This window comes from Myotis davidii, unplaced genomic scaffold (assembly GCF_000327345.1).
Source record: "Myotis davidii unplaced genomic scaffold, ASM32734v1 scaffold118, whole genome shotgun sequence".
Lineage (NCBI taxonomy): Eukaryota > Metazoa > Chordata > Mammalia > Chiroptera > Vespertilionidae > Myotis > Myotis davidii.
This window is the reverse complement of record NW_006290441.1, coordinates 1,703,824-1,731,822: the sequence shown is the minus strand read 5'-3', so window position 1 is coordinate 1,731,822 and position 27,999 is coordinate 1,703,824. Positions and strand designations below refer to the sequence as shown.

Sequence of the window (27,999 nt, the reverse complement as noted above, 5' to 3'; positions counted from 1 at the left end):
GAGAGGAGGGGTGGCCCCAGGCTCAGCAGCATGGTCATCCCTGGTGGGCAAAGAAGGGCATGACTGTAGAGACCCTTGTCCCACCGCCCTGGCTTCTCAGATGGAGACTTCATGGGCTGACTGGTCTGTAGGACCTTCTGTGTCTTTTGAATGAGCCTTTAGAGCAGTGGTTCTCAATCTTCCTAATGCTGTGACCCTTTAATACAGTTCCTCATGTTGTGGTGACCCCCAATTTCATTGTTACAAATTGAACATAACTAAAGCACAGTGATTAATCACAAAAACAATATGTAATTATATATGTGTTTTCTGATGGTCTTAGGCGACCCCTGTGAAAGGGTCGTTCGACCCCCAAAGGGGTCTCGACCCACAGGTTGAGAACCACTGCTTTAGAGGATTAGTAAAGAGGAGTCCTGGCAATTATTATTATTATTATTATTATTACCAAAAATAAGAGGTCTCTGACTCCAGTTTCCATTACAGAGAGACACTGGGCCAGACATCTGTAAAAAGAGATTGTTTCCTATCTTCTTCCAAGTGCAAATGATGCTCTGTGATTCTAGAAATTCTTCTGCAAATTCCTCTCCAGAAATGTTGTTCTGTCCCTACGTCTTAGGTTGCGGTGGTCATGGTGTGCCTCCCTTTAGACTGGAAGCTCCTTGAGGAGTGTATCTGGCTCCCACTGCACCCCGGGATCCAGCCCAGGACTCGGCCTGTGTTGGTGAGCAGTGGGTGTGCAGCAGAGGAAAGAGGTCCTGTTTCCCCTGTTTCACCACAGATGCTGCGTCGGGGTGGCCACAGCTCCCGGCACCATTGTGTTCTGCCACTCACCAGTGAGCTCTGTGACCCCGGGACAAATTAAGAAACCTCTCTGTGCCCTGTTTCTTCCTCATCTATAAAATGAGGATGGTAATAGTTGTTGCTTTCATGAGGTGTCCTGAGGAATGAGGGGGTTAACAGCTGTAAAAGGCTCAGGACAGGGCCCGGGTCACAGTAAACCCCATGCATGTGTTCCCTATCCAACCTCCTGCTGCTGAGATGGAGAGGGGCCGTAACAGCAGCTGCCTCGTGCCATGGGTGAAGTGCTGGGCTGCCCAGTTTACCTTCCTTCTGTAATCCCTGCATCTTAGTAAGTGGATATTCTTATGACCTCGATTTTGCGGATTAGGAAACTAAGGCTCAGGGAAGTTAATTTGCACAAGGACACGTAGCAAGTAAGTGACAGAGCAGGGACTAAAACTCACGTCTTTTGCTGTGGAAACAAAGGAAGAGGTTTGGAATAAGCCTAGTCAAGTGTACATACATATATCATAGTGAAATATGTAAAAAGATTGTCAAGAAATAAACACTTTTATTATGGTGTTGGCAATATATGGGAATTTTAAAACATTAAAAAAAATCAGCAATCAATGAAAGACCTTTAAAAAGGAGCATTAAAAACAACAACGCATGTCTTTTGAATGCAGAACCCCATACTTTGCCCAGGAGCCTCTCCCACTGTTAGGGGTGGGGTGGGGTCCTTGGCTCCATCGTAGGCACTGGAGCGACATGGGTGTGGCTCCCCAATATATAATTGGTTGCTTCTGAATGAGATGGAGAGAAACTGGGCCGAAGCTCTACCCTACCCCCTGGCTTTTTTTTCTGCCAGTGACAGCCTGGTCCCTGGACTACCTGGCCGATGTCTCAGTGTCCTCTGGGGCTGTGCACCCCCAATTTTGTCTTTCTGTTTCACTGCTCAGCAGAGGTACCGTTATGCAAATGTTCATGTGTGACCAGTTTAGTGGAGGAACCCTCTCCCCAGCCTCCTCTTCATCTCCAGCTCCTCCCTGACATTCTGAGTATACACGGTGACAGGAAGCTTTCCTGCAAGAAGCCCCCCTTGGCCTCCAAGTCTGCAGTCAGTGGATTTGTTTCAAACTGTGACATGGGGCTTCCAGTTTGGGAAAAGCCCTCCCTCGCCCTGGCTACTCTAAGCCTGGATATTCCTGGTGCTTGGAGAAGGCTTTTTAAATTTTTTATTTTTACAACCATATTCTTTTTCTCTTGTATTAAAAAAAAAAAAGGACTCTTCTAAGTCTACTGTAAAAGCATAAGATAGAACCAGGAAGTAAAACAGCTTCTTACAAAGAAAAACTTGGTCTGTGAATAAGAAAGATGAGCGCCGAACGCAGTGGCTTGCTGTGTAGGATTCCAGTGGCTGTAAGAACTGAACTGGGCCCAGAGGTCTCCCTTCCAGCATTGGGGGCTGAGTCCAGGAAGCCAGTGCCCAGGCTGCTGGGAGAAGCACGTGTTTTTACAGGCGAGGCCCCAGTCAGGAGGCCAGCAGGGATGGCTTGCTGCAGGGTCCCCCCTCCTTAGGAAGATGGTATTGTCCAGGTCTCCACTGGGAGGGGGGTTGGGGGGATGGCTCACAGTGTGAGGGAGGGGTGGGCAATCTATGGAATCAAAGTCATCAGGAGCCAAAGACAAGAAGACAGGAAAAGCCCGGTGGTGCCCAGAAGCTATCTTTTGTTCACTTTGAATCTCTTCATATTACCTAGCCCGAGTTCACCTAACAAGTACATAGTTGAAACAGCCAACACTGACAACACGAAAAATTTCTGAGCAACCAAAATACACATTAGTGCTCTCTGGCCTCTCCTATTTCTTCTTTTTAAATAACTTTATTGGGATGTAATCCATATAACACACTATCCACCCATTTAAGATATATAATTCAATGGTTTTTATTACATTTGCAGAGTCATGCAACCATCACCACCAGTTAGGGCTGGAATATTTTTATCATCCCCGAAAGAAACCTATACCTTTTAGCTATCATCCTCCCAATATTTCCATCCCATCTCCTATTTATTATTACGTTGCACAGATTCTAATAAGCTGGTGATCTTGTTTCTTCTCCTGTGACAATTTTTTAAAAATTTATTGCTGACACTATTACAGATGTCCCTCATTTCCCCCCCCCCCCCACCTTTACCCACCTCTACCCAGCCCCTGTCCCCACTCCCTCTGACCATCACCACGCTGCATACATGTTCTTTGGCTAATCTCTTCACCTTCTTTCATCCCGTCTGCCCCACCCATCTCCCTCTGACATCTGCCAGTCTGTTCCCTGTATCCATGCCTCTGGTTCTAGTTTGCTCATTAGAGCCCACATTGAAGTGAGATCATATGGTATCAAATTTAAGGAAGCAAATGGGAAGTGAGAGAAGAACTTCTAGAGACAGGGTCGCAGAAGGGATGTGTGGTGACTATGAGCCCAGGCGTTGGATCCAGTCCACTGGGTTCAAATGACAGCCCTGTCTTTCATCAGGTCTGGCCTTGGGCGCGTCTTCTAACTGCAGGAGACCATTTTCAATCTGTGCAGTGAGTGTAATTAAAGGACCCATCGTGTGAGAATTAAATGAGCTAATACGCATGACTGCTTAGCACAGCGCTGGGAACATCATTAGCGTTCCTGTTTTTGTTATTGTTAGGATTAGACAGGCAACAGTGAGGGAGGAAATGGAATAATTGTGAAAAGCAGATGAAGAATTCGAAGCACTGCAGTCTCAGAGCAAAACACCTTGAAGATGGTGACTGGATCGTACATTGATGACCCTGAGTCACTGAGAGAACTTTAGATTATGTGCAGCATGCTCTGACTAAGACTCAGGATTATGATTTTCATTGTAAAAAGCCACACCAAAGTTGGTATTTTTAAAAATTAGGGGACAGACGTGATCTGAAAAACGTAGCTCTCCAAAACAGCAACTTCCTCGAGAATGTACTGAGCAAAGCAGGTAAATAGATACTTGTTATGAATTGTATATAGCCCAGATAGAGTGCTGTTACGTCATTTATTTTATGAAAGTTTTTCAATCTGGGGGAGGTAACTTATTCATTCATGGCCATTGACAAAGGAACTTCATTTGAAACAGCCAATTCATCTGCTTTTTCAAGGTGAGAATGGAGCATTTAAAATTTAATGTAAAAGGTAGTACAGCTTGTACTTCATTTTGACCTCTGGGGTCTTTCTGGAGAAGGGCAGCTGGGAAGGCCTGGGGAAGGGGAGCTAGGGAGGAGGCAGATAAATGGAGACCGGTCCTTGGTCAGGAGGGAGGGAAGGAGAGGGGACAACCATAGGGGAGGGTTCTCTATCAGAAGGAAGTGATGCAGGGATCCTTCTCTGACCTGCTGCTCCACTGCACCTGCCCCCAATCTGGATCAGGTGTCTCCTGGGATCCCCCACAACCAAGGCTTTCTCACCACACCAACCACATTGCCTGATGACAATGAGGACAGTCTGCTGAACTGTCCAACCATCAGTGCCATTACCGGTCAGCCCCTGGAATCAGGGTTAAATTTCATCAATCCATCTACCCCCAGGGCCTGGCACACAGTAGATTATTCAATAGAGAGAGGTCCCCCTGTGGCCCCTGATTCATTGCACATAATTGAGAGCCTTTGGGGAAAGGTTTGTTCTGGTGCCGCACCCTGCCTGGCAGTCCTCTGGGCAGACTACACAGGGCAGTGGGCTGCAAAGGCCCCTGGGAAGATGCCAGCTGATCTCTAGAAGAGCAAGAGGGGCCCTGCTTCTTACCTTGGGCTTAGCACATAAATCAATCAAATGTTATGACTGAAGACTCTGGGGCGTCTGGTTCCCAGGAGCTGAGGAGGGCTAGGGAGTGGGGCACGGGAAGAGTTGGGACACCGTGAGTGGCAGAGGCAGCCAAGGGCCCTAGAGCATTCTGGTGTGGGCATCAGAACAACAGAGAAAGGCTGTTCACCATCTTGTGTTGACAAGCTGGTCAGGCAAGAAGGTCCCTGTGGCCCAGGAGGACGAAGCTGCTTCCTGGCCTGTGGGCTCTCTGGCCTGGCCTGGAGCTGGTGTCCTCATAGCCCCACACCCCAGCAGAGTTTTGGCAGGAGTGTGTGTCTGCCAGGGGGACATGTGGGCAGGGAAGGAGGGGGTGTGCCAGCTGTGGCAGAGTGAGCTGGCTTCCTCTGGTGCCCCAGGGGTGGCACGAGGTGCAGCAGGTGCGCCTGTGGACAGACAGATCTTGGCCCATCAAAAGGAAGTGCTTTCTAACAAATGGAATGGATCGTGTTTTGTTCACCTTGTGTTTATGTGCCTAACACTGGCCTGGCCCAGAGTAGGAGCTTGGCAGATGGTTTTTTGAATACGATTGAATGCTGTTGTGTTATTCAGAAATGTAGTGAGCTCTCTGTCACTGGAGATATTCAAGCAAAAGCTGTTGCTGTGAGAGGGTTGGGGTATATCATCTTTAAAGCCCTTTCCAACCAGGAGACCCCCATGGTTCTAAAATTCAGATAACAGTTATGGTAGGCTTTTATTGTTGTGACACATATGGGGAGCTTCAGGTGGTCTTGGGAGGGAAAGAAGGATGTGTGTGCGCACACAAACACACTCACACACGCACACGCACACACAGCTGCTGCTCTCATTTTTGTTGGCTGAGCCTCGGTTGTATAGAATGGACACTAGATACAGGCTTATGATGTCCCTCCCTAATCTCCAGACCCTTTGAATATCACGAGATGTCACTCCTGTGGTTATGCTGTGGTATGTGGCACAGTGGACCTGAAGATAGGGACGTTACCAGGTGGGCATCACCTAATCACAGGCTGGTCGTAGAGGGGGGGAGTCAGAGATTTGGAGCACCGGAACCAAGGTCATGCCTGGCTTTCAAGATGGAGGGTGTCTGTGTGCAAGAAAGCGAGTGACACCTGCCCAGGAGCCAGCAAGGAACTAGGGGCCTCAGGCTGTGGTCCCATGGGACTGGATTCTGCCAGTATCCTAAGTGAGCTTAGGAGTGGATTTTCTCCCAGAGTCTTCACATAGGACCTCAGTGTGACCACCATCTGATTTTTCCCTTCGATACCCTGAGCATTGAGCCCAGTCACGCCCGCCCAGACTTCTCAGCTGCAGACCTGTGCTGTGTGTTGTTGAAGCCATCTGGCTGTGGCAGCTTGTCATGCAGCAAGAGAACATGAACACAGGGCCCTCTCCATGGACGCCATTGAGCTTTCCCAGTTATCTGAGCCACAAACTTAGTGGTGAGCTCTGGTTACTCCAAGCCCTTTCCTAAGGTGAGTGGGCCCTGAGGAGGGGTTGGCCCATCTGGTGGTAAACCTTGTGTCTGCAAAGTCTGAGCTGCAGCCTGCGGATGTTCACACGTGACATCTGGGTCTCACCTGAAGACCGAGGCTGGAGCCATAATGGACGTCTTCAAGAAGGAGAATTCTTTGGACACTAGCCTGTGGACACTGGCTTCCTCAATGGGCAGAAGGATGTGGACATTTCTAGGACAAGCCTGGTGGGGTGTTGGCTTAGCCAGCCTCCCAGCTTTCTGATCGTAGGGTCCTTTTTTACTGTTCTTACCTTACACGTCACCTTGCTTCTCCTTGGCGGGACCAGCCATCAGGCAGCACTGGCTGAAGCATGTGTGGCACTTGGCTTAGAGATTAACAACAGTGACCTGGCAGGCTTGTGAGTGACACAGAAGCCAGTCTCATGGGGCTCGAGGGCGCCTGTCAGAATGTGAGAGGGAGCCCAAAGCATGGCTCTTCCTCTAATTGCGAATGTCCAAACAATGCGAAAGTGAGAACCTCATTACTCAGGGTGATGATGGACTGACATGAGCTGGCATCGTCCTTGGCTCAGCTCTGTGTGATGAATGGATGGCAGGCTGGGGAGGCCTGGGCCGAGGCTCCTGGCGTTCGTTCAGGCTGAGTTTCCCAAACCACGGAGTGCACCTGTTATGCAGGGCCAGGGGCTGGGCAAAGATGGTCTCTGGGAAAGTGGTCGCCTCCACTTTCCAGGTGTAAACAGCCTTGTGCCCAGAGAGGTGATGAGGACCAGCGAGCCATGGCAAGTGGTGGGTCTATGAACAAGGGAGGGAACTGTGGTTCCTGAAAAATCACCAGTGGGTCTGTGAGGAGATCTGGCCAAGAGCCAGGAGGAAGTCAGCTGCTTCCTGTGAGCCATGAGATTCTTATAGGGATTAATCGATTTCTCCACACCCTATAGGTGTCACTGGTGCCTAGAGAAGAGGAGGGGCTCTGTGGACTCTGGGGTCATGGTTGTCACCCAGTCCTTTGCTGGTGGCTGGAGGCTCTGACACCACGGGGTGGCAATGCTAGGGGGCTGGGGCTCCACTGGAGGCAGAGAGAGACAAGAGAGAGCGGAGTGACAGGACCTCACCTCACTGCTGTTAATTCCCCTCCTGGGATCCTAAGACTTGGGATGTTGTCATTGGAAACATTACTATTTAGTTAATGAGGAAGGTGAGTATTCACAAATCAGCATTGCAAATAAGCATGAGATGTAGCATTTAAAAAATATATTTTTATTGATTTCAGAGAGCGAGAGTGAGATAGAAACATTAATGATGAGAGAGAATCATGGATCGGCTGCCTCCTGCATGCCCCACACTGGGGATTGAGCCAACAACCCTGGCATGACTTCCTGGTTCATAGGTTGATGCTCAACCACTGAGCCACGTTGGGTGGGTGAGCGAGATGTAGCATTTTAAACCGACCTTGTTGTGCCCACTTCTCCAAGAGTTTGTAAAGTCATCTATTGGTGCCAAGGTGACAGGTCCAGAGGGACCTGAAATTGATGCTGATAAATCAGTTTTCCATAATAGACTCAGGTCTGTGCCTGCCAGGCAGAAGCAGCTGGGAAGGCTCATGGCAGCCTCGAGGAGGGAGCAGCCGGGGTAACGGGGTGGAGCAGGTACCAGGGAGGGAGGAGGCCCAGGGCTAGCTGCCACCTTGCCTTGTGACTTTGAGTAAGCCCTTTTCCATCTCTGAGTCCCTGACTTTTATGAAACAATGAGGTGTGACTGGTTCCTGGTCTTGATGTCTTCTGGCGCCAATGCTCCAAATTTCCAACTCTGGGAAATAGTGTCACTTCTCTCTGTGACCCTGCTCATAGTCCTTCCTGAGACTGTCATACGCTGGGACTTATACTTTGGGTTGTCTGAAGACAGTGTACTGGTTGACTTGGCATTGTCCTCTTCTGTCCTGGGGTTAGACCCCTGCAGGATGGTCTGTCCTCCTCTTAACAGAGCAAACAGCCCATGACCATCCTTAGTGACCACAGCGATGGGTGTCTGGATGGCTGTTTTGTATCTTACGCAGGTGTGTTTAAGAGGAAAACATAACTAATTAGATCTTAACAGTAAGACCAACATCAGTGATGAATCAGAGCAAAACTCTCCTGCCACGGGTATAACAAGACTCTTTATCACTTGCCCCAATTAGCTACTGACATCTCCCCCTTCTCCTTGTGCTTGGCTTTTAGAAAGAAAAGTTTCAAGATGATTCGGTCCCAGTCCCTGTCTCTGCAAATGCCAACGCAGCCAGATTGGAAGGGCCCCCCGACAACCACTCCAGCCATGTCTCCTGCAACACCTGTGCTCCCTGGAGCCACTTGCCAGCTCGCGCCAGCACCTTTTGCCATGCCCGAGTACCAGCGGGTAACCATCAGCGGAGATTACTGTGCCGGGGTAAGGTGTCTCCCACTCGCCCTACTCTCCCTCTCCGTGGGATCCCCTGGGGGCTGCGTGAGGGGGGGATGTGCCTTGTGCAGAGGCCAGAGCCCATTGGCCCATTGGGTTATGCCCAGCCCTGAAGCCTGGCCCAGTCTGTAGGTGTCTGGCAGTGGGCAGGAGGTATAGGAATTAGAAAAGGAGGGTCCTGGCTGAGGTTGTGGGGTATGGGTGTCTAGGGTGCTGTTCATTCCTGTGAGGAGGGCCTGGGCTGTGAGCTGACACGCTGTGCCCTTGGCCTATCAGTTCCCTGTGTTCTCTGTCTGCCCTGAAGCCCATTGAGGAAGGTGCCCCTTTAGTGTTCCCAGATATTGAATGGATTCAAAGTCCTGTTGTTGATTGGTTTGCTGATTTGGCTCTCTCAGCATCCTTAGATATAGGTTAGCCCTCCAGCCAGGAAGAGAGGGTGCTGATGAGGAAGTGAATGAGCTGATGTACACACCAAGTCAGTTAACTCAGTCGCTGAAAATGTGCTAATTTCACCTGGTAGGAGGATGCATTTTTATTGCTTACTCAGAAAGAGAAATATCACTAAAGTTAGTGCTGGGGTTAAGTTTGGTTCTACCTCCCTGGCCCTCAACCTACTACTTGTGCCTCAGTTGACCGTGTTATTCTCTTTCTCTTTCCTTTTTCACGGTAGTTTTAGAATATATACTATACCAGAGAAAGCGAAGTGGCTTACAACTCTTCTTACACATTTCCCCCTAGCCATAACAACATATATTATTTTGGGGGCAATAGAGAATCCTTGCATATGGTACAAAATATTTTTAAAAAACCCAAAATTATATAGTTCTCCAGCACCCAGTTTCCTTTCTCAGAGGCAACCCTTGGCTTGATTTCTTGTGTGTTCTCACATACCTGGCCTGTGTACCTGCAATTAATTATATACACATGGTTCGTTTATTTGTACACAAACGGTAGTTTACTATACACATGATATAACTGAGCCTAGCTTTTTTTCACTTAACAGTCCCTCTTGGAGATAATGCCATATCATTAAAGAACTTCCTTGTTCTTTTTTAAAAAAAATTATTTTAAAGTTGCTACCAGCAACAGCGCAAACATTCCAAACACCTGCGAATTGTCATTTTATATTTTCAAAGTATATTTTTGTTGATTTCAGAGAGGAAAGGAGAGGGAGAGAAAGATAGAAACATCAATGATGAGAGAGAATCATTGATCAGCTGCCTCCTGCACACCCTCTACTGGGGATCGAGTCCACAACGCAGGCATGTGCCCTTGACCAGAATCGAATCTGGGACCCTTCAGTCCGCAGGTCAACACTCTATCCACTGAGCCAAACCAGCTAGGGCATCCTTGTCCTTTTTTACTAACGCATAGTTTTCCACTGTGCGGATGTACGCTATCTTACTCATGTGCCCATGGATGGGAATTTTGGTTGATTGGAAGCAACGCAGGCCTTGTCTGAAGACGCAGCTTCCTGTCCTATGTCCCCCCAGCCTATGGCCTTTGGGCAGAGCAGTGGAAAGGGAGAGTCGAGGTGGGCTGACAGCTAGCTGAATGGGAGGACATTGGCCGAGGGCCATGGTCGGCAAACTGCGGCTCGCAAGCCACATGCGGCTCTTTGGCCCCTTGAGTGTGGTTCTTCCTAAGCCTTAGGAGTACCCTAATTAAGTTAATAACAATGTACCTACCTATATAGTTTAAGTTTAAAAAATTTGGCTCTCAAAAGAATTTCAATTGTTGTACTATTAATACTTGGCTCTGTTGACTAATGAGTTTGCCGACCACTTGCCTGGGGCATTAACTAGCTTCTTTCAGTCAGTCTCCTGGCTGGCATGTCGTAGGGCATGGAGCTCATGGTCAGTTGGTCCCAGAGAGCTACAAGTCTATGTCAGGCAGGCTGACCTTGCAAATCTCCTTGGCCCCCGTGGGTCTGCTGTCAGACATGAGGCCTGCGGTGCCTACAAGTTGGCTGGTGGTTCCTGGTCCCCTGAGCACCCCCTCGGACATCTTCAGCTGTGTCCTGAGCCCCTGGCTGTACTGGGTTCATTGGTTCTGCAGACAGCATGTTTGCCTTTGTCTAAGGCAGTGGTTCTCAACCTTCTGGCCCTTTAAATACAGTTCCTCATGTTGTGACCCAACCATAAAATTATTTTCGTTGCTACTTCATAACTGTCATGTTGCTACTGTTATGAATCGTAATGTAAATATCTGATATGCAGGATGGTCTTAGGCGACCCCTGTGAAAGGGTCGTTCGACTGCCAAAGGGGTCGCGACCCAGCGGTTGAGAACCGCTGGCTAAGGCGTTGGGTCTGCTCCCCTATTTATTACTGCTGCTCTCAGAAGCCAGCTGGAAGGGCTAAAATGGAAGTGACACACCTTCCTGGGGACACTTGGAGTCAGGAAAGGGAAAGCTACTTCCTTAGCCAAAAGCAAGGAGTAACATTTAGTAAAAGGATAAAAACATGTGTGGAAAAGATACGCCAGTTTTGGTCCTCTGATGACTGAGCCGGGGGAGGAGAGAAGTGGGGGAGGGGGAATTTTAGCTGCATCTGTGATGATTTATTTATTCAAACCTATAAGAGATCCGAAACCATGATGAAAAAATGTTAAAATTGTTAGCTCTGGGTGTCTGCCAGTGCTTGTTTGTATGTTTAAAATGTTTCAAAACTAAAGTGATTTTTTCATTGAAGCAGAGGAGGACACTTTCAGGCTTCAGCCCTCCATGCTCCTCTCACCCGCATCTCGTCCGCCCTTTGCTGTGTCACACATCCGCTGTTATGACAGTTTAGCTGCTCGTCTCCCGAGCGCTTTCAGATCCTGCCCCACACATCCTCCCCAAACTGACTAAGACTGATGCGGTGGGAGTTTATCTCATTCGTCTTTGAACACGAGGCAGCTCTGGGAATGCAGAACATCCCTGGGCTTTGGGAATCGGTCAGGTCAGGCTCTGCGGTTTGATGTTGTGACTTCCTGGCGTGTGATTTATCCTCGCTGGGCCTCGGTTCCCCCATTTGTAAAACAGGTTGCAGTGAGGACCCAGTTAAATCTATGGAGAGGGTCTAACACACGAGATCGGTCCCTACATGCTTGTGGCTGGGTGAATTTGGGTGAGAGCCTGGGGGCAGCAGAGCAGCGGAGTGAGCAGGCAGAGGTTTTTATTATTACCGCCAAAGGACCCATCAGCTGAGAGCGAAGATGCCCACCCTCATGAGGGACACGGTCCAGGCGTTGCCTCTGTGTGCGGGGTGCGGCCGCAGGCTTGTGCCTTAATCAGCAGCACTGGAGGCTGGCTGGGGGTGTGCCGGCGGAGTACCTGCCTCCCTACTAACTTTCCGCCTGTGTGGGTCCAGGAGACTGTCCCAGGTCAGGGATTTGCTAGGACTCCTGGGGCTCAGCACGTAGCTGTACTCTGACTAGGATTTATTACAGCGAAAGGATACAGAGCAAAACCAGCCCAGGGGACAGGTCCCCGGGGCAGAGGCTAGGGGAGGTCATCTCCCAGCGGAGTCACCGCAGCACACTTAATTCGGAGGGTGGCAACACGTGTGAAGTGTCATCTATCACGGAAGCTCATGAGAGACTCAGTGCCCAAGGCTTTTATTGAGGCTGGTCTCACACCTGCATAGCACATCCCCACATTCCAGACGCCCAGAAGGAAATCAGGTGTTCAGCATAACCCTGCTTGTGCAAGCAGCGTAGGCACAATGAACCACTCTTACAAGTCAGGGAATGGTGGGAATGCTCCCGAAACCCGGTTCCCAGCTGCCAGCAAGGGCCAGCCTTGCAGCAGGTCTTGCTAAGGACAGCGGTCTCAGGCCAGCTACATGAACTCTTCCTGAACACCTTCCTCTGCAGATCACCGTGGAGGACTATGAGCAGGCCGCCAAGAGCCTGGCCAAGGCCCTGATGATCCGGGAGAAATATGCCCGGCTTGCCTATCACCGTTTCCCACGGACCACAGCCCAGTACTTGGGTCATTCACGGGTGGATACAGCATCTCCAGGGGAGGGCCTTCCAGGTACGGTGCTGTGGCTGCAGTGGGGTTCCAAGTGGACATGGTCCAAGAGTTGGCCAGGACTTTCTACTAGCTGGATCTGTTTCCCCCGGATGGTGTTGTAAGGGCAGGGTGCTGGCTTCACCCCCCACAGAACTGAGCTGTGGAAATTTGGAGAGAGATGAAAGTCTGGACCTTGGGAGTTTTCCAGGGAGACAGGCAGTCATGTGGGGTATTTTAAAAAACATGATCAGACATTAAATGCCAAATGTGTGTGTGTTGGGGGGGGAGGGTAAGTTATAGGAGGCATGTTCTGGGATAGGGGAGGCAGGCTCGGGGGTCAAACCTACCTGATCTAAGCTCTGACACTTTCTTGTGCAAAGATTTCTCCAAACCTCAGTTTCTCAGTTTGTAAAATGGGAATACTAATAGTACCTGTCACCTGGGCCTGCTGAGAGGATTGCATGAAGGAATGAATGTGAAGCAGTGAGTGCAGTCCTGGTATCCAGTGAGTGTTCAGTAAATGGAAGCTGGTTTACGCTGTGGGTTTGGGAGGTTGGCGAGGGCAGGATCATTTCTGGTGGGCTCTGTTCGGCTGGGAAAGGACCCAGGAGCAGTAGAGATTGTGAGATGAAAGAGAACCACAGGAAACCTCGATATTGAAAGTTGTTGGGGGTGTGTGTGTGTGTGTGTGTGTGTGCGGGACCCAGTAAGGGCCTGATGGTCTGTGCCAGTGCCCATGACCCAGGCTGCCCCCTGGGTGTAGTTGGTGCCATTTCTGGCCTCCTTGAAGCTCTGAGACCTGGACTTTGAGTATCTGTTACCACCAGGGGCCCTGGGTAAATCTCAGCCCTTCGCACCAATTTCCCTGTTTGTCTGAGGGAAGTTGATCCCACCTGCCCCATTTTTGGCAAAGGCCGGCAGGAATGACTGTCAAATGTGTACTTTCTACAAAGCAGAGTTCCCAGGGGTCCTGGCATGAGTGTGGTGGGTGGGGGCTGTGGCTTCACCCAGGCCTTCGTACTGCTGGCATCTCCCAGGCCACTGGCACATCTCAGGGACTCTGAGCAGAGCAGAAGCCCCCAGTTCCATTGTTGTGAAGCATAACCTGTACCTTGGCCAGAGGCAGAGCTTAGCAAGAGTCAGGAAAAGTCGTTATGAGAATAATGCCCAGTAATTTACATGTCAGGCATTGCTATTTACAAAGCATTTTCCTATACCCACTCTTGCAGCTCTCACAATGGGCTGTGAAGGCAGGGTGTGTCATCCTCAGATGAGCAGACAGGATCAAAGGTAAAGTGGTTTGCTCAGCATCTCATAGCTGGGCAATAGCCAGGAGTAACTTCCTGCCCACCATGGGCTAACTCAACCCATAGCGGCTGGCATTCCTTGCTCTGTGGGAGACCAGCCTTATTCTGTGCTCATCTGGGGGTGGGGGGTGCCTCAGCCCCTCGGCAGCCCTGGGCCCAGGAAGCCGTGGAAGGACAGGGTTAGTTGTGTCTCAGGGCAGTCCCAGGTGCTGTCTTATTAATAAGGAGAGGACACAGCTGCCCTTTTCAGTGCACCTGGTGGCCCTGAAGTGCCCAGAAGGCTTCAGCTCATTTCAGTTAAATTTTAAAAACTTGCCAGCCACGTACCAGGGATTATTCTAGGAAATGGGGATGCTGAAATGAACCAGACAAACATGTACCACCCAGGATAACGAAGTGAACTTATTTTACATAGTCATAGGTGCTAAGGAAACAAAGTCAAGCGGGAAAGAGGGTGTGAGATGCCAGGGTGGGTGGGGTGGGGGTGGGGTAGTGGTTTTTGTATGGAATGACCAGAACAAGCCTCACCAAGAATGTGCCTTTGGAGCCCACGTGAGCTCATGAGGTCAAGGGCACTTTGCCATCGCTCAATCATGTTTTGCAGAATTCCACCCTTCCCCACTGCCCCAGGAAGACCCTTACCGTATAGATGATGCTCCCCCCAACCTGGGCTACCTGGTCCGCATGCAGGGGGGCATCCTCTTCGTGTACGACGACGAGAAGATGCTGGAGCGCCAGGAGCCCCACAGCCTGCCCTACCCTGACCTGGAGACCTACACGGTGGACATGAGCCACATCCTGGCCCTCATCACGGATGGTCCCACGTAAGCCAGCTGCCCCCCAGTCTGCCTCTCTGGCGTGGGTGCTATTCTGTAGGGAGGGGGCTGGGAAAAGCCATCTAGGTCACCCCTGTGCTCTGGATTTTCTCACTCTTAAACCACCCCAGAAAGAGAGTGGTTTCCCTCTACCCCGTGCCCTGGGGTTTCTGCAACAGCTCTCCATCACAGGCTGGCGTATTAGAGTTGGTATTTCCTGTCCTGCATGCGTAGGTGTGGAGCTCCTGTTTGCTGGTGGCCACCTGTGCACCTTAGAATGGCTATCACTCTGCTCCCCAGGCATGATGACTGCCTTGCACAGTCACCAGCCCAGGGCGTTCCTGTAGATGGTCTAGAGCGGTCAAGGCTATTGCTTCAGGTGTTGGGTTTTCTGTGTTTCTGGAGGGGAGAGTGCAGGGAGCCTGGGAACCCTGTGCCACGACCCCCATGATGCTTGTGGGCTTGGCTCTTGTTAACCTGGCAGGCAGTTGTCTTCTTGACTTTGGCTCCTCACTTCTTGGTGAGCACTTAAGCTAATCAGCAATGGAAGTGCAGCATGACTGGACCCTGGGTGGCTGTGCTGGGTGTGCCCAGACAGGACTAGGGGTCTCGGGGAGTGAGAGGGTGCTGGTCACCACTGAGGAACTTCTTTCTTGCCCTGCCTTTTGGTTTTACTGGGAATGAGTGTGAGGCCAGTCTCCAAGGGAGGAGAGTGGGCCCGAGGGGGATGGGCAGGTGGGTCTTGCTCCTCCCTGATCTGAGGGCAGATAAGACCTGGAGGAGGGGAGGGACAGTTCCTGGGAGGCTCACCTCAGCCAAAGGGAGGAGCTTTGAGGGAAAGCGGGTGAGGGTGTGTGCTCAGTGCCCGTCCTGTCTGGGAGGCTGTTAAGGTGAATCCTACTGGGGAGAGGGACTGTGTGAGGTTGTTACAGAAGACCAAAGAAATACCAGGCACACTTCCTAGAGAAAGGGAGGGATCCCGTTTATTAACACTAGTGGACCCCGGGAATAATTTCCAAATCAGAGTGAAGAAACACCGCAGAGGGCTTCACCTTTTATAACCTTCTGGGGTCTTTGTCTTGCAGATATGGTTCCACCCCTTTTCTGCAGGCTTACAGGAAGGGCCCCAGGTGTTGAGGTCCCCAGATCCACTGATCTGTCCTGGGGCCAGCGATAATGACCCCCCCCCATCCCCCCACCCCCTGCCCCAGGGCAGTGCGTTGTTCACAGTTTTTATGGCCTGACACGCCTTGCAAGACCAGTTTCCTCCTCAAGGTGATCTTTGAAATCCCTGGTGACCCAATACACTCCTGCGCTCCTCTCTGGGGCTCATCTTGACTGGCAGATGAGCATGCTGTTCCAGGGGCCACAGCTGCTCTTTATGAAAGTCTGAGTGATTGGATGCTAAAGGAGCTGCTGTTTGTGGGGGCGGGCACAAGGAAGCACGTGGCATGAATTGTGGCTGAAGGTTCTGTGTGGCTGTGGGCACAGGCGCGTGGCCAGGCATCCGGGCTAGGTGTGGGCTGGCAGCTGGCCTTGAGCAGGGGGCTCCCCCATTCACCCCAATGGCTTTTTTGCCAGCTGGTAGGGGCATCAGTCAGAGCAGAGATTTCTGTCCTAGTAACAGACATCTCTACATTCCTCATCTGCCCACAATGAAACCTCCGAGCTGAGAGGTCCTTGGGTCTCGGGGTTGGGAGCCGGCCAAGATGGGCAGGTCATGCCTGAGAGTTTGACTGTATTACCAATCTCCTAGGAAGAAGTCAAACTCCTTTCAAAGAATTAAAGGTGGCTGGGGATAGATGGGAGGAAAAGAAACGGAAGCAGTCAGGGAGGGAGGCTTTATTGAGCATCCACTTCACATGCATAAACCCCTTTCACCCTCCCGTTGATCTTGGGCATTGCCAGCGTCTTACTTGTTCCTGGGAAATAGAGGCTCAAGAGCCGCTGCCTAAGCACAGAGCTAGAACTCAGAGAATCTGTATGAGGCTGCAGAGTCAGCGCCACTGCCCTGTATCAGCTGCTCATTTACTTCGGAGCACACGGATGTGGGTACACAGATCCTCAGCTGGGTCTGCGTAGAGCTGGTACCTCCTCCCTCCCTGCGCCATCCTGACCTTCCCCTTGAGGGTGGCTCCCTGCAGACCCTGGAGGTCTCCAAACCGGAGAGCTCGATGAGACTTCTCAACTATGGTTTCTCTCCCTTTCCAACCTGCAGGAAAACATATTGTCACCGGCGACTGAACTTTCTGGAATCCAAGTTCAGCCTTCACGAGATGTTAAATGAGATGTCTGAGTTCAAAGAGTTGAAGAGTAACCCCCACCGAGACTTCTATAATGTGAGAAAGGTGTGTTCCTGGGCCGGGGTTCAGACCCCTTCCCATCGCTCTTCTAACCCACGGGGAGGCCCTGAGTCGGTCTGGGGCCGGTGCCCTTGTGTGGCCTTCCTTGGCCAGAGCAGGTGATGTGTTTGTGCAGAAGGAAGACCAGTGTGCTGCCTTCTGTGTGTCAGGCCATCATGCCCCAGATGGTACGTGATACCCAGGTTGTGCATCTGTTGAAATGTGTCCTCTACCTTGGAAAATAGGCATGACCTGGTCATTGGTCATCGGTTGAGGCCAGGTTATTGTTAAGGTAGAGGATGTATTAAATTCCTCACGGAGAGAAAAGACTGTTAAGACCTCTTTGGACCTGGGAGTTCCAGATTTTGCTTCCTTTGGAATCAAGTGTATTTAAAGAAAAGTATGTACTCCCCCTCTGCCCCTCTCTAGAGTGGATGAGAGGGCTTGGCCTGGACTCAGGTGGTAAATGATCTCAGTTTCTGGCTTTTCCATTTTCTTACATTTAACTAATATACAGTGAAGCAAGGGAGTAGTGCTAAGCATGGGCATTTGCTGTTGAACAAGAGTCACTTCTTGTAGGTGGGCCCAGGGAGGATGTGGATCCCCTGGGAAAGCCCAGCTCAGGTGGGCAGCACTCAGCAATGGGAGATGGAAGGCTCCATCGGGGGAAGCCTCAGGGTCCTGTCTGTTAAGCCTCATGGAGTCTGGCATGGACTCCCACTTGGATGGGATCCTTAAGAAATTAGAGTTTGGCTTCAGCTCCTGGGCTGTGAGGCTTCTGGAAGTGTTTGGGGTTTTCCAGATAGAGGCGAATGGATGTACGTAGACACCACCTACCTGGCATTTTCACCTTCAAGCACCATTTGTTCCTTCCCTGTGAACCTTAGGTGTTCATACAGATGGGTGCCTCTGTGTCTCTGTCAGCTCCTCTCAGCCCTGCCCAGATGCACCCACCTGTCCAGCACAGGCCCAGATGAGTGTCCAAGCTCAATGCAGTCCTGCCCTCTGGACACATATGCTCTGGGTCTGACTGCTTCCTGTTGCCTGGGGCTGAGGTGGCCTTGCTGACAGCACTGGTTCCCACACTGTTGGTCTCTGAGTGGGGCCCAGTGGGTATTCCTGGGCCAACCAGCTGCTCTATAGCCACGATGTGGGAGAGTCCTTAGGGGCTGTGTTACATACCAGAGCCCATCCTCAGGGTTCCCTGTCTTTCTGGGGTTAATGTGCTGTCTGGACAGAGATGGTCTTGACCCCTGTGCTGTGACGCAGTCACCTGTTCTCTGGCCCCATAGTCAGTCCATAAATCCAGCTCTGCTCTGAGTTCAGACCTGTGCCTGCCCCTCCCCACCTGCTGGGAGCTGGCTATTGTATCTTACCTTGGAAGCATCTACTATGTGGGGAGAGCTGGCTTTCTGAAATCCAAGCCTCCACATTCCCGAGGTGGCTGGCAGAGTCCTGAGAGCACGCTAGGGCCGGGTTCCGAGGAGCTGTGCATGGCCATGATGTGGGCAGTATTTGTGAAAGCACCTGCAACATTGCAGCAGGTCATGGGTTACGCCATCATGAGGCCAGCAGCTGTGTAACTGAGATAACTGGTTTCCGCTCAGAGCTAAGAATGAGAGGCTGAGTGTGTTCGCTGCTTAGGAGTTGGGTAGAATTAGGCCATATTCACTCTGGCTTAAGTGTCATATCAAGGGTAGCAAATAGGTTTCATCTTCTGTACCAAACAACCAATTGGGAGTGGCTACCTCAGGCTGCTCCCAAAGCTTAGTGAAAAGAGCTGTGATCGATTATTGGTGTCCACCATGGGTATGGAATGGTCAGTGTTGGCTCAGGAGCCAGGTTTGGCCAGCCTGTTTGGAAACTCTAATGTTTGTTTACTAGACCTGGGTGTTAGATGAAAGAAGGAATGCATTTGGATCTTACGATGAATTGAAAACACTGACATCTTTTACTTGTTCCAAAAACAATTGTCTTGGAGATTTTGGAGTGTGGATGCTTCCTGGGTGGTCCAGTTGTTTTCCTCCCTCATCTTGTGACTCGGGGGTAAAGACAGAGTGTACCCCCTGCAGTGTGTCACTGGTAATCCGGAGGACATGACCAGAAACCCCAGAATGTGCTGAGTCATGCTGAGGTGGTAGAACCCAGCTGTGTCTGGCTGAACTGAGCCAAGCTGACCTTCTTTTGTGCCTCCACAGGAGCCCAGCTCAGCCCTGAGGTGTCAGAGCCTTTACACGGTGCTTTTGGTGCTTTGAATGGCTGCGTTTCTCTGATGTCTAGTGGTCTGTCTTTCTGGATTAATGGCAGGAAGGGCCTTGATGAGTGAGTGATGTGGCCAACAACGTGGGCTGCCTGGTATAATGCCCAGAGGAGTTCAGTGGATCAAATGTCTGGTTTTGCACGACTTGGTGATGCCCGGTCAGCGGGACGGCATTCCCAGGCCTGAGGTCAGCCGCCTCTTCACCCAGCCCTGGCAGAGTGCCCAGGCAGCCGCAGTAGTAACTGCAGAGTGTGGCGTGGCAGCCAGCTGCACTCTGGCCTGTGAGCTGCTGCCACTCTCCCCACGAACCTCCCTTAGGTCCTTTGGGTTCTTGGAAGGGGGACTAGGATGCCCACTGTGACCTCAGGTTATCCGCAGCTTAGCTCGGGCTCTGTTTCTTTGGGGCTGGCATCTGAATGGAAGGCTCAAGAGAGGTCAATGGGTAGAGTGGGATTTTGTGGGACAGTTGGCGGGCCTTGAGATTATATGAGGATATGGACATCATCAAAATTATTGGAACCTGTCATACCGGTTCATTTGTTTATTTGGCCAGCCACTGATTTAAGTAATACATTGTACCAGGCTCTAGAGCAGCGGTTCTCAACCTGTGGGTTGCGACCCCTTTGGCGGTCAAACGACCCTTTCACAGGGGTCGCCTAAGACCATCCTGCATATCAGATATTTACATTAGGATTCATAACAGTTAGCACCATTACAGTTATGAAGTAGAAACGAAAATAATTTTATGGTTGGGTCACAACATGAGGAACTGTATTTAAAGGGTCAGAAGGTTGAGAACCACTGCTCTAGAGACTGACATGCATTGGACATGGTCCCTGTCCTGTCTAGTGAAGGAGGAGCCAGGAAAATATTGGAGCGGATCAGAGGACATGTACAGTACAGGGAGAGTCTGTGCCGGCTCCTGAAGTTGGGAAAGGGAGACTCATCAGCTGTGCTTGCGGGATCAGGACTAGCTTTCAAATGGAGGAGGTTTTAGGAAGTTTTCAGGTGGCTGAGATTGACGAGGAAAAAAGAAGGAATGCCAGGCTGAGGACATGCATGGGCAAAGATGTGGTGTGGAATAGCATGGTGCCAGGGGCACCTGGCAATGGTGTGGCGTGGCTGGAGCATAAAGCAGGGCCCTGGCAGGGGAGAGGTAAGTTTGATGTAAGCCTGGAATCCCAGGCTACGGAGCTTGAACTCAATCTTGAAGACACGAGGGGCACTGATGTTTCGTTAGCAGAAGTAGCCGGATCCAATCTACAGCTTAAAAAGATTTCTAGATGCTGGAAGGAGGTGAATTGGGCAGCAAGGCTGGAGGGAGACCAGTTCCAAAGTTTCTAGAAGAAGTGGGGAGAGGGCATCCAGGCATCGGCGGCACCCTGAGGGGTTGGACGTCCTAACTCTTGTTGCCAGAGGAGGCGGCCCGGCTCACGGGTTGGGGGGTGCCCTGTTGCAGGTGGACACGCACATCCACGCGGCTGCCTGCATGAATCAGAAGCACTTGCTGCGCTTTATCAAGCACACGTACCAGACGGAGCCGGACAGAATCGTGGCCGAGAAGCAGGGCCAGAAGATCACCCTGCGGCAGGTGTTCGACAGCCTGAACATGGACCCTTACGACCTCACTGTGGATTCGCTGGACGTCCACGCAGTGAGTGAGCTTCCGCCCCGGGGCCTCAGGCAGTCCCGGCTGCGGAGTCAGCCGCCTGAAAAGAAGCCATGATTGTGTTTGGAGAGAGGCTGACTGTGCAAGCAGCTTTCTCTTCTAGCCGTGGCGACTGTGAGAGATAATTTGGCCTCAGAATAACTGGCTGGGAGCAGCCCTGGGCCAGGGGACAAGAGTATGCAACATGGAGTCAGGCAGGTCCCAGTTCTATTTCCACTTCTGTCACTTAGCAGTTGTGTGCCCCTAAGCCACTCACTTAAGCTTTAATTTCCTTGCCTATAAAATGCTTAATGCAACATGCCTATTGACATTTCAAAGTTATTAAAATACTAAATGATGGTGCAGCTACGTAGTAATGGGGTTTCCTCAGCAATTCCACTCCTAAGTATGTACCCAAAAGAACTGAAAGCAGAGACTAAAACAGATACTTACACATCAATGCAGCATTATTCACTATGCCCAAAGGTAGAAGCAACCCAAGGATTCATCAATAAATGAATGAAAAAACAAAATGTGGTATATCCATATAATGGAATACTTTTCAGCCTTAAAAAAGAATAAAGTGCTGACATCTGCCATAATGTGGATGATCCTTGAAAACATTATGCTAAGTCAAAGAAGCCATATAAAAGGATAAGTAGTGTATGATTTCACTTGTGTGAGGTACATAGGATATGCAATTTCATCCAGCCAGAAAGGAGAATAAAGATTGCTCGGACAAAAAAAAAAAAAAAAAGATTGCTAGGGACTGGGGGAAGGGAGAATGGGGAGTTATTGTTTAACTAGAGGCCCGGTGCATGACAATCATGCACTGGAGGGGGCGTCCCTCAGCCCAACCTGCACCCTCTCGCAGCCTAGGACCCCTTGGGGGATGTCCGACTGCTGGCTTAGGCCTGCTCCCTGCGAAGGGTCCTTAGCGCTGCGGTGGAGGCAGGAGAGGCTCCTGTCACCACTGCTGCACTCGGCAGCCCTGAGCCTGGTTTCTGGCTGAGCAGCACTCCCCTTGGGAGTGCACTGACCACCAGGGGGAAGCTCCTGTATTGAGCATCTGCCTCCTGGTGGGCCAGTGTGCATCATAGTGGCTGTCGACCGTTCGTTAGGTCCTTTCGCCAGCCATGAGCCCAGCTCAGGGCTTCTGGCTGAGCAGCACTACCCCTGTGGGAGCGCAGTGACCACCAGGGGGAAGCTCCTGTGTTGAGCATCTGCTCCTGGTGGGCCAGTGTGTGTGCATCATAGTGACAGGTCAATCCACCATACGGTTGATTTGCATATTAGCCTTTTATTATATAGGATAGGTACAGAATTTCAGTTTTACAAGATGAAAAGAGTTCTGGAGGTGGATGGTGGTGATGGTTGTACAACAATATGAATGTACTTAATACCACTGAACTGTACACTTACAAATGGTTATGATGGTAAATTTTGTGTTATAATAAAAAAAGTCTGTTGCATAAACAAACAAAACTTTGAATGCGATAAGGTGGAGAAAGTGCATTATGAAATTTAACTAGTAATAGGACATACTTTATTTTTATTTTTTTAAAAATATATTTTCATTACACATTTGTAATACCTTAACTAATAATAAAAATATATATATATTTTCATTGATTTCAGAGAGGTGGGGAGAGGGAGAGAGAGAAAGAGATAGTAACATGCCCCACACAGAGAATTGAGCTGCAACCCCAGCATGTGCCCTGACCGGGAATCAAATCGTGACCTCCTGGTTCATAGGTCGACGCTCAGCCACTGAGCCACACTGGCTGGGCAGGGCACGCTTTATTGATCGTTCAATAGTTTGGCATCCTCTGCTCACTCAGCCAGCCATGCTTTTAGCCATAGCAGCTTAGAGCACAATGCCCTGGTCCTCCTTCACCAAGGGCCCCCCAAAAAGGACCCCCAAGGCTGACAGAATGAGGATGCATGGTCCTGGCCCCAGGACATTTTGATTTTATGCAAGAACTGACAGAGAAGACCTTTCAGTGTGGCCCTGTGTCAGATCACCTTGTAAAGGCCTGGAGATGGGAATGGCTGTGGTGGCCGTAGAACAAAGCGGTGAATCTGGCTGTGCCCCCTCTCTCCAGGGCCGGCAGACATTCCACCGCTTCGACAAGTTCAACTCTAAATACAATCCTGTGGGGGCCAGTGAGCTACGTGACCTGTATTTGAAAACAGAAAACTATTTGGGAGGAGAGTACTTTGCTCGGATGGTCAAGGTGAGTGGGCCCACAGCCTCTCCAAGCCCTCCTCAGACACCTGCCAGCATCTGCCCTCAGAAGGGGGTTGCGTTTGGCCTCCTTGTCATCTTCTCCTTCCCGAATCCCTGCCCACCCACCATCCAGCTCCGGCGAGCTCAGGTGCCCAGGGGCCCAGTGCTCTGGCCCCGGCTGTCGGCTCCGAGTGTGGACAGGCTGGTGCTGAATGTGTCCACTGTGTGGACTGTGGGCAAGAGGAGGAGGAGGGTGTCCACCCTGAGAGCATTCACAGCGTCCAGCCTTGCTGCCCTGTCTATTTGCAGCCTGAGCTTGGCTGGGAGCAGCTGAGCTCCCTGGGGAGCCGTGTCTGCTGCCTGGCCTGGTTATGCTGTGATGGTGCAGACCCAAGGCCTTTCTCTCCAGGAAGGAGCCTCTGCTGAGGCGAGTGAGTACTTGCTTGGCAGCCAGGTGATGTAGACGAGGCCTCCCCAGCCTGGGAGCAGGTGGCTGAGGGAGCTGCAGGATCCAGCGGCTGGGGTGCTCGTGGCCTGACCTGAGCTCTTCTTGGTGCCCAGGAGGTGGCCCGGGAGCTGGAGGAGAGCAAGTACCAGTACTCGGAGCCGAGGCTCTCCATCTACGGCCGCAGTCCCGACGAGTGGCTCAACCTGGCCCACTGGTTCATCCAGCACAAGGTCTACTCTCCTAACATGCGCTGGATCATCCAGGTGCCCCGGATCTAGTAAGTGAGGCGGCCCCCTGCCTGCCTGGGCCCCCTGGGCCCCCCACCTGTCCCGCCTGGGCCGCTGAGTCTGCACTGTTGAGACCTGTTCCAGTGCCCACTTAGGCCTCTTCTCCCAGGGATTTTCCTATAGGAAGGGGTGCTCAGCAGGGATGTCTTTGTGACAAACTCTTGCTCTTTAAAGAACATATGTGCACAAATGCCTGGTGGGAACTGCTGCCTGTCTTCTCACTGCAGGATGCGGAGGTCCTTTTGGGTGAGCACCAGGGACTCGGGCACCTGATGGTGGCCTGCATTGCTGGCCCTCCCCTGGATCTGACTCAGAGACCACCACTGTCCTCTCTAGCTGCCTGGCTGATGGTGGGGGGCGGGGGTCATGGCCCCTGGGCAGACTGGGGCCTGTGCTTTAGGGGAACTGAGCTGAGTGGCAGAGAGTTTGGATCCCCGGGGAATAGGAAGACTCATCTCCGTGGTCACCCTGAATCCCTCCACCCTTCTCCCAGTGTGGCCTCTGGCTTGAGAAAGCTCTCGGAGGGGCTTGGGTAGGTGCCGAGTTTGCCAACCAACGCTAGTAGTGCAGATGTTGCTGGGAGTTGGAGGGGAGGGGAAGGACAATGTCCAAGCCACATCTCTGCCTCCACTCACGGTGTTTTGTTTGAATGGGAAGTGACTGAGGTCGATCTCAGACAGGCCAAGGGGGCTGTTGGGTCCACCTTGATTGTCGTCTTCACTTTCCCCAGTGACATATTTAGGTCAAAGAGGCTGCTGCCAAGCTTTGGGAAGATGTTGGAGAACATCTTCCTGCCCCTTTTTGAGGCCACAATCAACCCCCAAGATCACCGAGAGCTTCACCTCTTCCTGAAATACGTAAGTGTGGGTGGTGCCCAGGCGATGTGCGTGGAGGCGGAGAGAGGGGAGGATTCCCCGTAGGCCGATCAGGCTTCCCTTTCCAGGTCTATCACTCCTGTGCCCAGACATGGGGTTGCCAGCCCCACCAGGCTCCTCAGGGGCACCCTGGGGCTTGGGTGGGTGCTGGGGTGGGCAGCACAGGGAAAGACTGAGGAGTCAGTGCCTGGTTAGGTGGGGCTGGAAAGACTGGGTCCTGCACCAGCAGCACCAAGCAGCAGCCTCCAGCTTCTTTAGAGACGCAGACATTTCAGCTCTCCTGCTTTTACTTAGAAAGACGGCCCTCACACCTTAAGCACACAAGCCCCACACAATATATTTATCTTCCATGTCTGTTTAGTTCCATGCGAGAGGGAGAGAAGGGGCGTAGGAGACCTAACCAGAAAGGGCATGGTGGGGCAGGTGCTGGTGGCTTGCTCTGTGTGCCTGGCATAGCGGTAGCTGAGGACAGTGAGAAGCAAGGTCAGTATCTGGTGGAGGTTCTGGGGAAGATTTCTGACAGGGAGGCAGGGGAGATTCCAGAAGGCTGGGGTCATGGGGTAGGGGTGGTTGAGTTTGTGAATGCCTGTGTGTGGAGGGGCGGGAAGGCTACCAGGACAGGGTTTCAACAAGCTGAGGGACATCACTGAATCTGTTTTAGACAAACACCATCCTGGCTGCTGTGTGGTGAGTGGCCTGGAACAGAAGGTGGCTGGAGGTGGGGGAAAGGGTCAAGATGAGTCAGGGGCCTGTTAGCAGTCAGATGGACGGGGCTTGAACTAGCCGTACAGCCCCGCTACTGCTACTGCCTGCTCCGGGGCCTGCACGTGACGGGATCCTGCTTCAGCCTCATGGCTGCCCTACTTTACACCATGGTTGGTGTTAATAATAAGAGTGTTATGTACTAGCCGTGTGTTGGACCCTGTGCTGATAATAAGCAGCATTATGTGCTTGCTGTGCGTCAGACCCTGTGCTAGGCGCCCTCCAGGGACTGTCCCATTTAATCCTCACACCAGCCCTTCGAAGCTACTAGCTCCAGTTTACACACGAAGAGATAAAAACGAAAAAGTGGCAGAACTGGGACTCATATCCAGGTGCCTGACTCCTGAGCAGGTGTTATTATCCCCATCCCAGACGGCCTCCTAAGTAAGAAAAGTGTGGCTTATGCGGGAGGCAGGCCAGGACTCCAGGCAGCGTGCTGGGCATGCGTGTAGGTTGACAGGACAGGGTGGAGCCTGAAGGTGGGCTACAAGGAGAGGTCCAGGGGGCCTCCTGGTGCCTGGGGTCTTGAGGGGGGTGGTGCGCCTTTCAGGGGCCATTGCTGACAATGAGGAAGAGCAGACTTGAGCAGGAGGAGGAAGAATTAAGGTTTGTATATATTTTGTGCTTGAGGCCTGTGGGAGGTCCAGTTCCAGGCCCTGCCTCCGTTGGTATAGAGTTCAGTAGAGGGGCTGGCATTACCCCCATGCCCGGCCTTGAGAGCCCCGGTGAAGCTGGAGCTAGTGGGGACAGAGCAGAACTTGAGTCCTCCCGGTCCCCCATGCCCGTCCAGATCATGCCGAGAGCTATGGGGGGTGGGGGGTACCTCGTTCCTTTGACACATAGGGCTCTGTGATGGGGAAGATTCTGCCCAGCCCCTCGTGGTCCCTTGCTCCTTTGGGAGAGGCTGGCAGACCCAGCTGGGGCCAGTGTGGAGCGAAGTGGGCAGTCTTTCAGGGGCCTTTCCTAGAGCCCCACTCAGGCTGAGTGTAAGGAGGGACACGTGTTAGCAAACTGCCACACATGCTGGCTAAGAGTCTGTGTCCTCACAGGTACATTTGTGGTCAGGGCCTGACCTCTGGGAGCAGGTGACTAGGAAGTCAGTGCCGAGGGTGGGGCCCCAGGGCATAGTCTGGACCCCAGTCGAGGTGTAACTGAAGTGGAAGGTGGGAGTCTCTGGAACTTCTCTGACCTGGCTCAGAGGGCAGCTCCCGGGGAGAGGTGGTGTGTAGAGCCACCTCCTCCCAGAGCCATGGCTCAGCCCTCTGAGGAAGCCATATTGGATGGGGCCCACCTTGGCCTGTTTGTGAAGCATTCCAGATGTTTTTTATGTGACTACATCTGGGACATGCCCTTGGGCACTCTCCACCTACAGCCCCGGAGTCCAGATGTTGAGCCCATTTAGGCTCAGAGCCTGTGGTCTCTGGCTAATCGCCTTGGCTCTGGTTTGCTTGCAGCCCAGGCTTCCCTCACAGGGCCACTGAGTATTAAATCAGTTGATGTGTGGTAAATGCTTCAAGCAAGGCCTAATGTATAGTAGGTGCATGGGACATGCCTGTCCCCTTCCCCCTCAGAGCTGCTGTCCCTGCTGCTGATGGCAGGACTGCTGGCTACCCTGCAGCGCTGGCCTCCTCCCTGGCACAGCAGAGGAATGGGCAGTGGGTAAGGCTGCCTCGCTGTTCACCTGGCCCCAGTGTGCCCTCGCCATTGCCGCCATCACACAGGGGCTCAGCACTCTCCAGTCTGGCCCTCTGGGGACCTTTGGCAGCCCTGGAGGAAAGATGATGGCATTGTGCCCACTCCCCATCCCATCCCTGGGGGCACTGTGCCTCAGGCTGGCCCTGGGTCCCCAGCTGAGGCATGAACCTGCGAGGCCCAGCCTCCAAGGCTCTGGCAGCTCCTCTGCCTTGGCTGATGTAGGGCCCTCGTCCCACCCAGGTGACAGGGTTCGATAGTGTGGATGATGAGTCCAAGCACAGTGACCACATGTTCTCGGACAAGAGCCCCAACCCGGACATCTGGACCAGTGAGCAGAACCCACCCTACAGCTACTACCTGTACTACATGTATGCCAACATCATGGTGCTCAACAACCTCCGCAGGTGGGTGAGCTGCCCTGCACCCACGGCCACGGGCCCTCACACTTCAAGCCTCCCACACAGGGCCAGGTACACAGGCAGCCACGCCCACTACAACAGGCACAATCCATCATACATACCATGAGGCCAGACTCCAAGCCTGCACACACATGTATGCATGCACACACACACACACACTAACACCTACATGTGTACCTGCCTGTACCTGATATGATACAAGCATAGGACGTCCAACACGCATGCAAGTGTTCACACGTGCAATCATTCATGCAACAAATTATTGCACCTGCTACATGAAAGGCGCTGTCCTAGGCACTGGACACATTATAGGGAACAAAGCAGACTAAGCCCATGCCCTCATGGAGCCTGTACCCAATGGTCTTCCAGGCCAGGCTCCCACCCG

The 27,999-nt window shown here is 51.9% G+C and overlaps 1 protein-coding gene across 4 annotated transcripts in view; it reads left to right on the top strand.

The window, feature by feature from the left end:
• Nucleotides 1-27,999, top strand: part of AMPD3 (adenosine monophosphate deaminase 3) — an 83,591-nt gene that overhangs the window by 47,656 nt on the left and 7,936 nt on the right. For all 4 annotated transcript variants that reach the window (XM_006763472.2, XM_015563717.1, XM_006763473.2 and 1 more), the window contains exons 3-11: nucleotides 8,312-8,516; nucleotides 12,385-12,547; nucleotides 14,438-14,657; nucleotides 16,867-16,996; nucleotides 20,710-20,904; nucleotides 23,004-23,135; nucleotides 23,690-23,853; nucleotides 24,594-24,720; nucleotides 27,436-27,599. In XM_006763472.2, coding sequence (XP_006763535.1) covers nucleotides 8,312-8,516; nucleotides 12,385-12,547; nucleotides 14,438-14,657; nucleotides 16,867-16,996; nucleotides 20,710-20,904; nucleotides 23,004-23,135; nucleotides 23,690-23,853; nucleotides 24,594-24,720; nucleotides 27,436-27,599 — 1,500 coding nt within the window. The remainder of the gene's footprint in view (nucleotides 1-8,311; nucleotides 8,517-12,384; nucleotides 12,548-14,437; nucleotides 14,658-16,866; nucleotides 16,997-20,709; nucleotides 20,905-23,003; nucleotides 23,136-23,689; nucleotides 23,854-24,593; nucleotides 24,721-27,435; nucleotides 27,600-27,999) is intronic.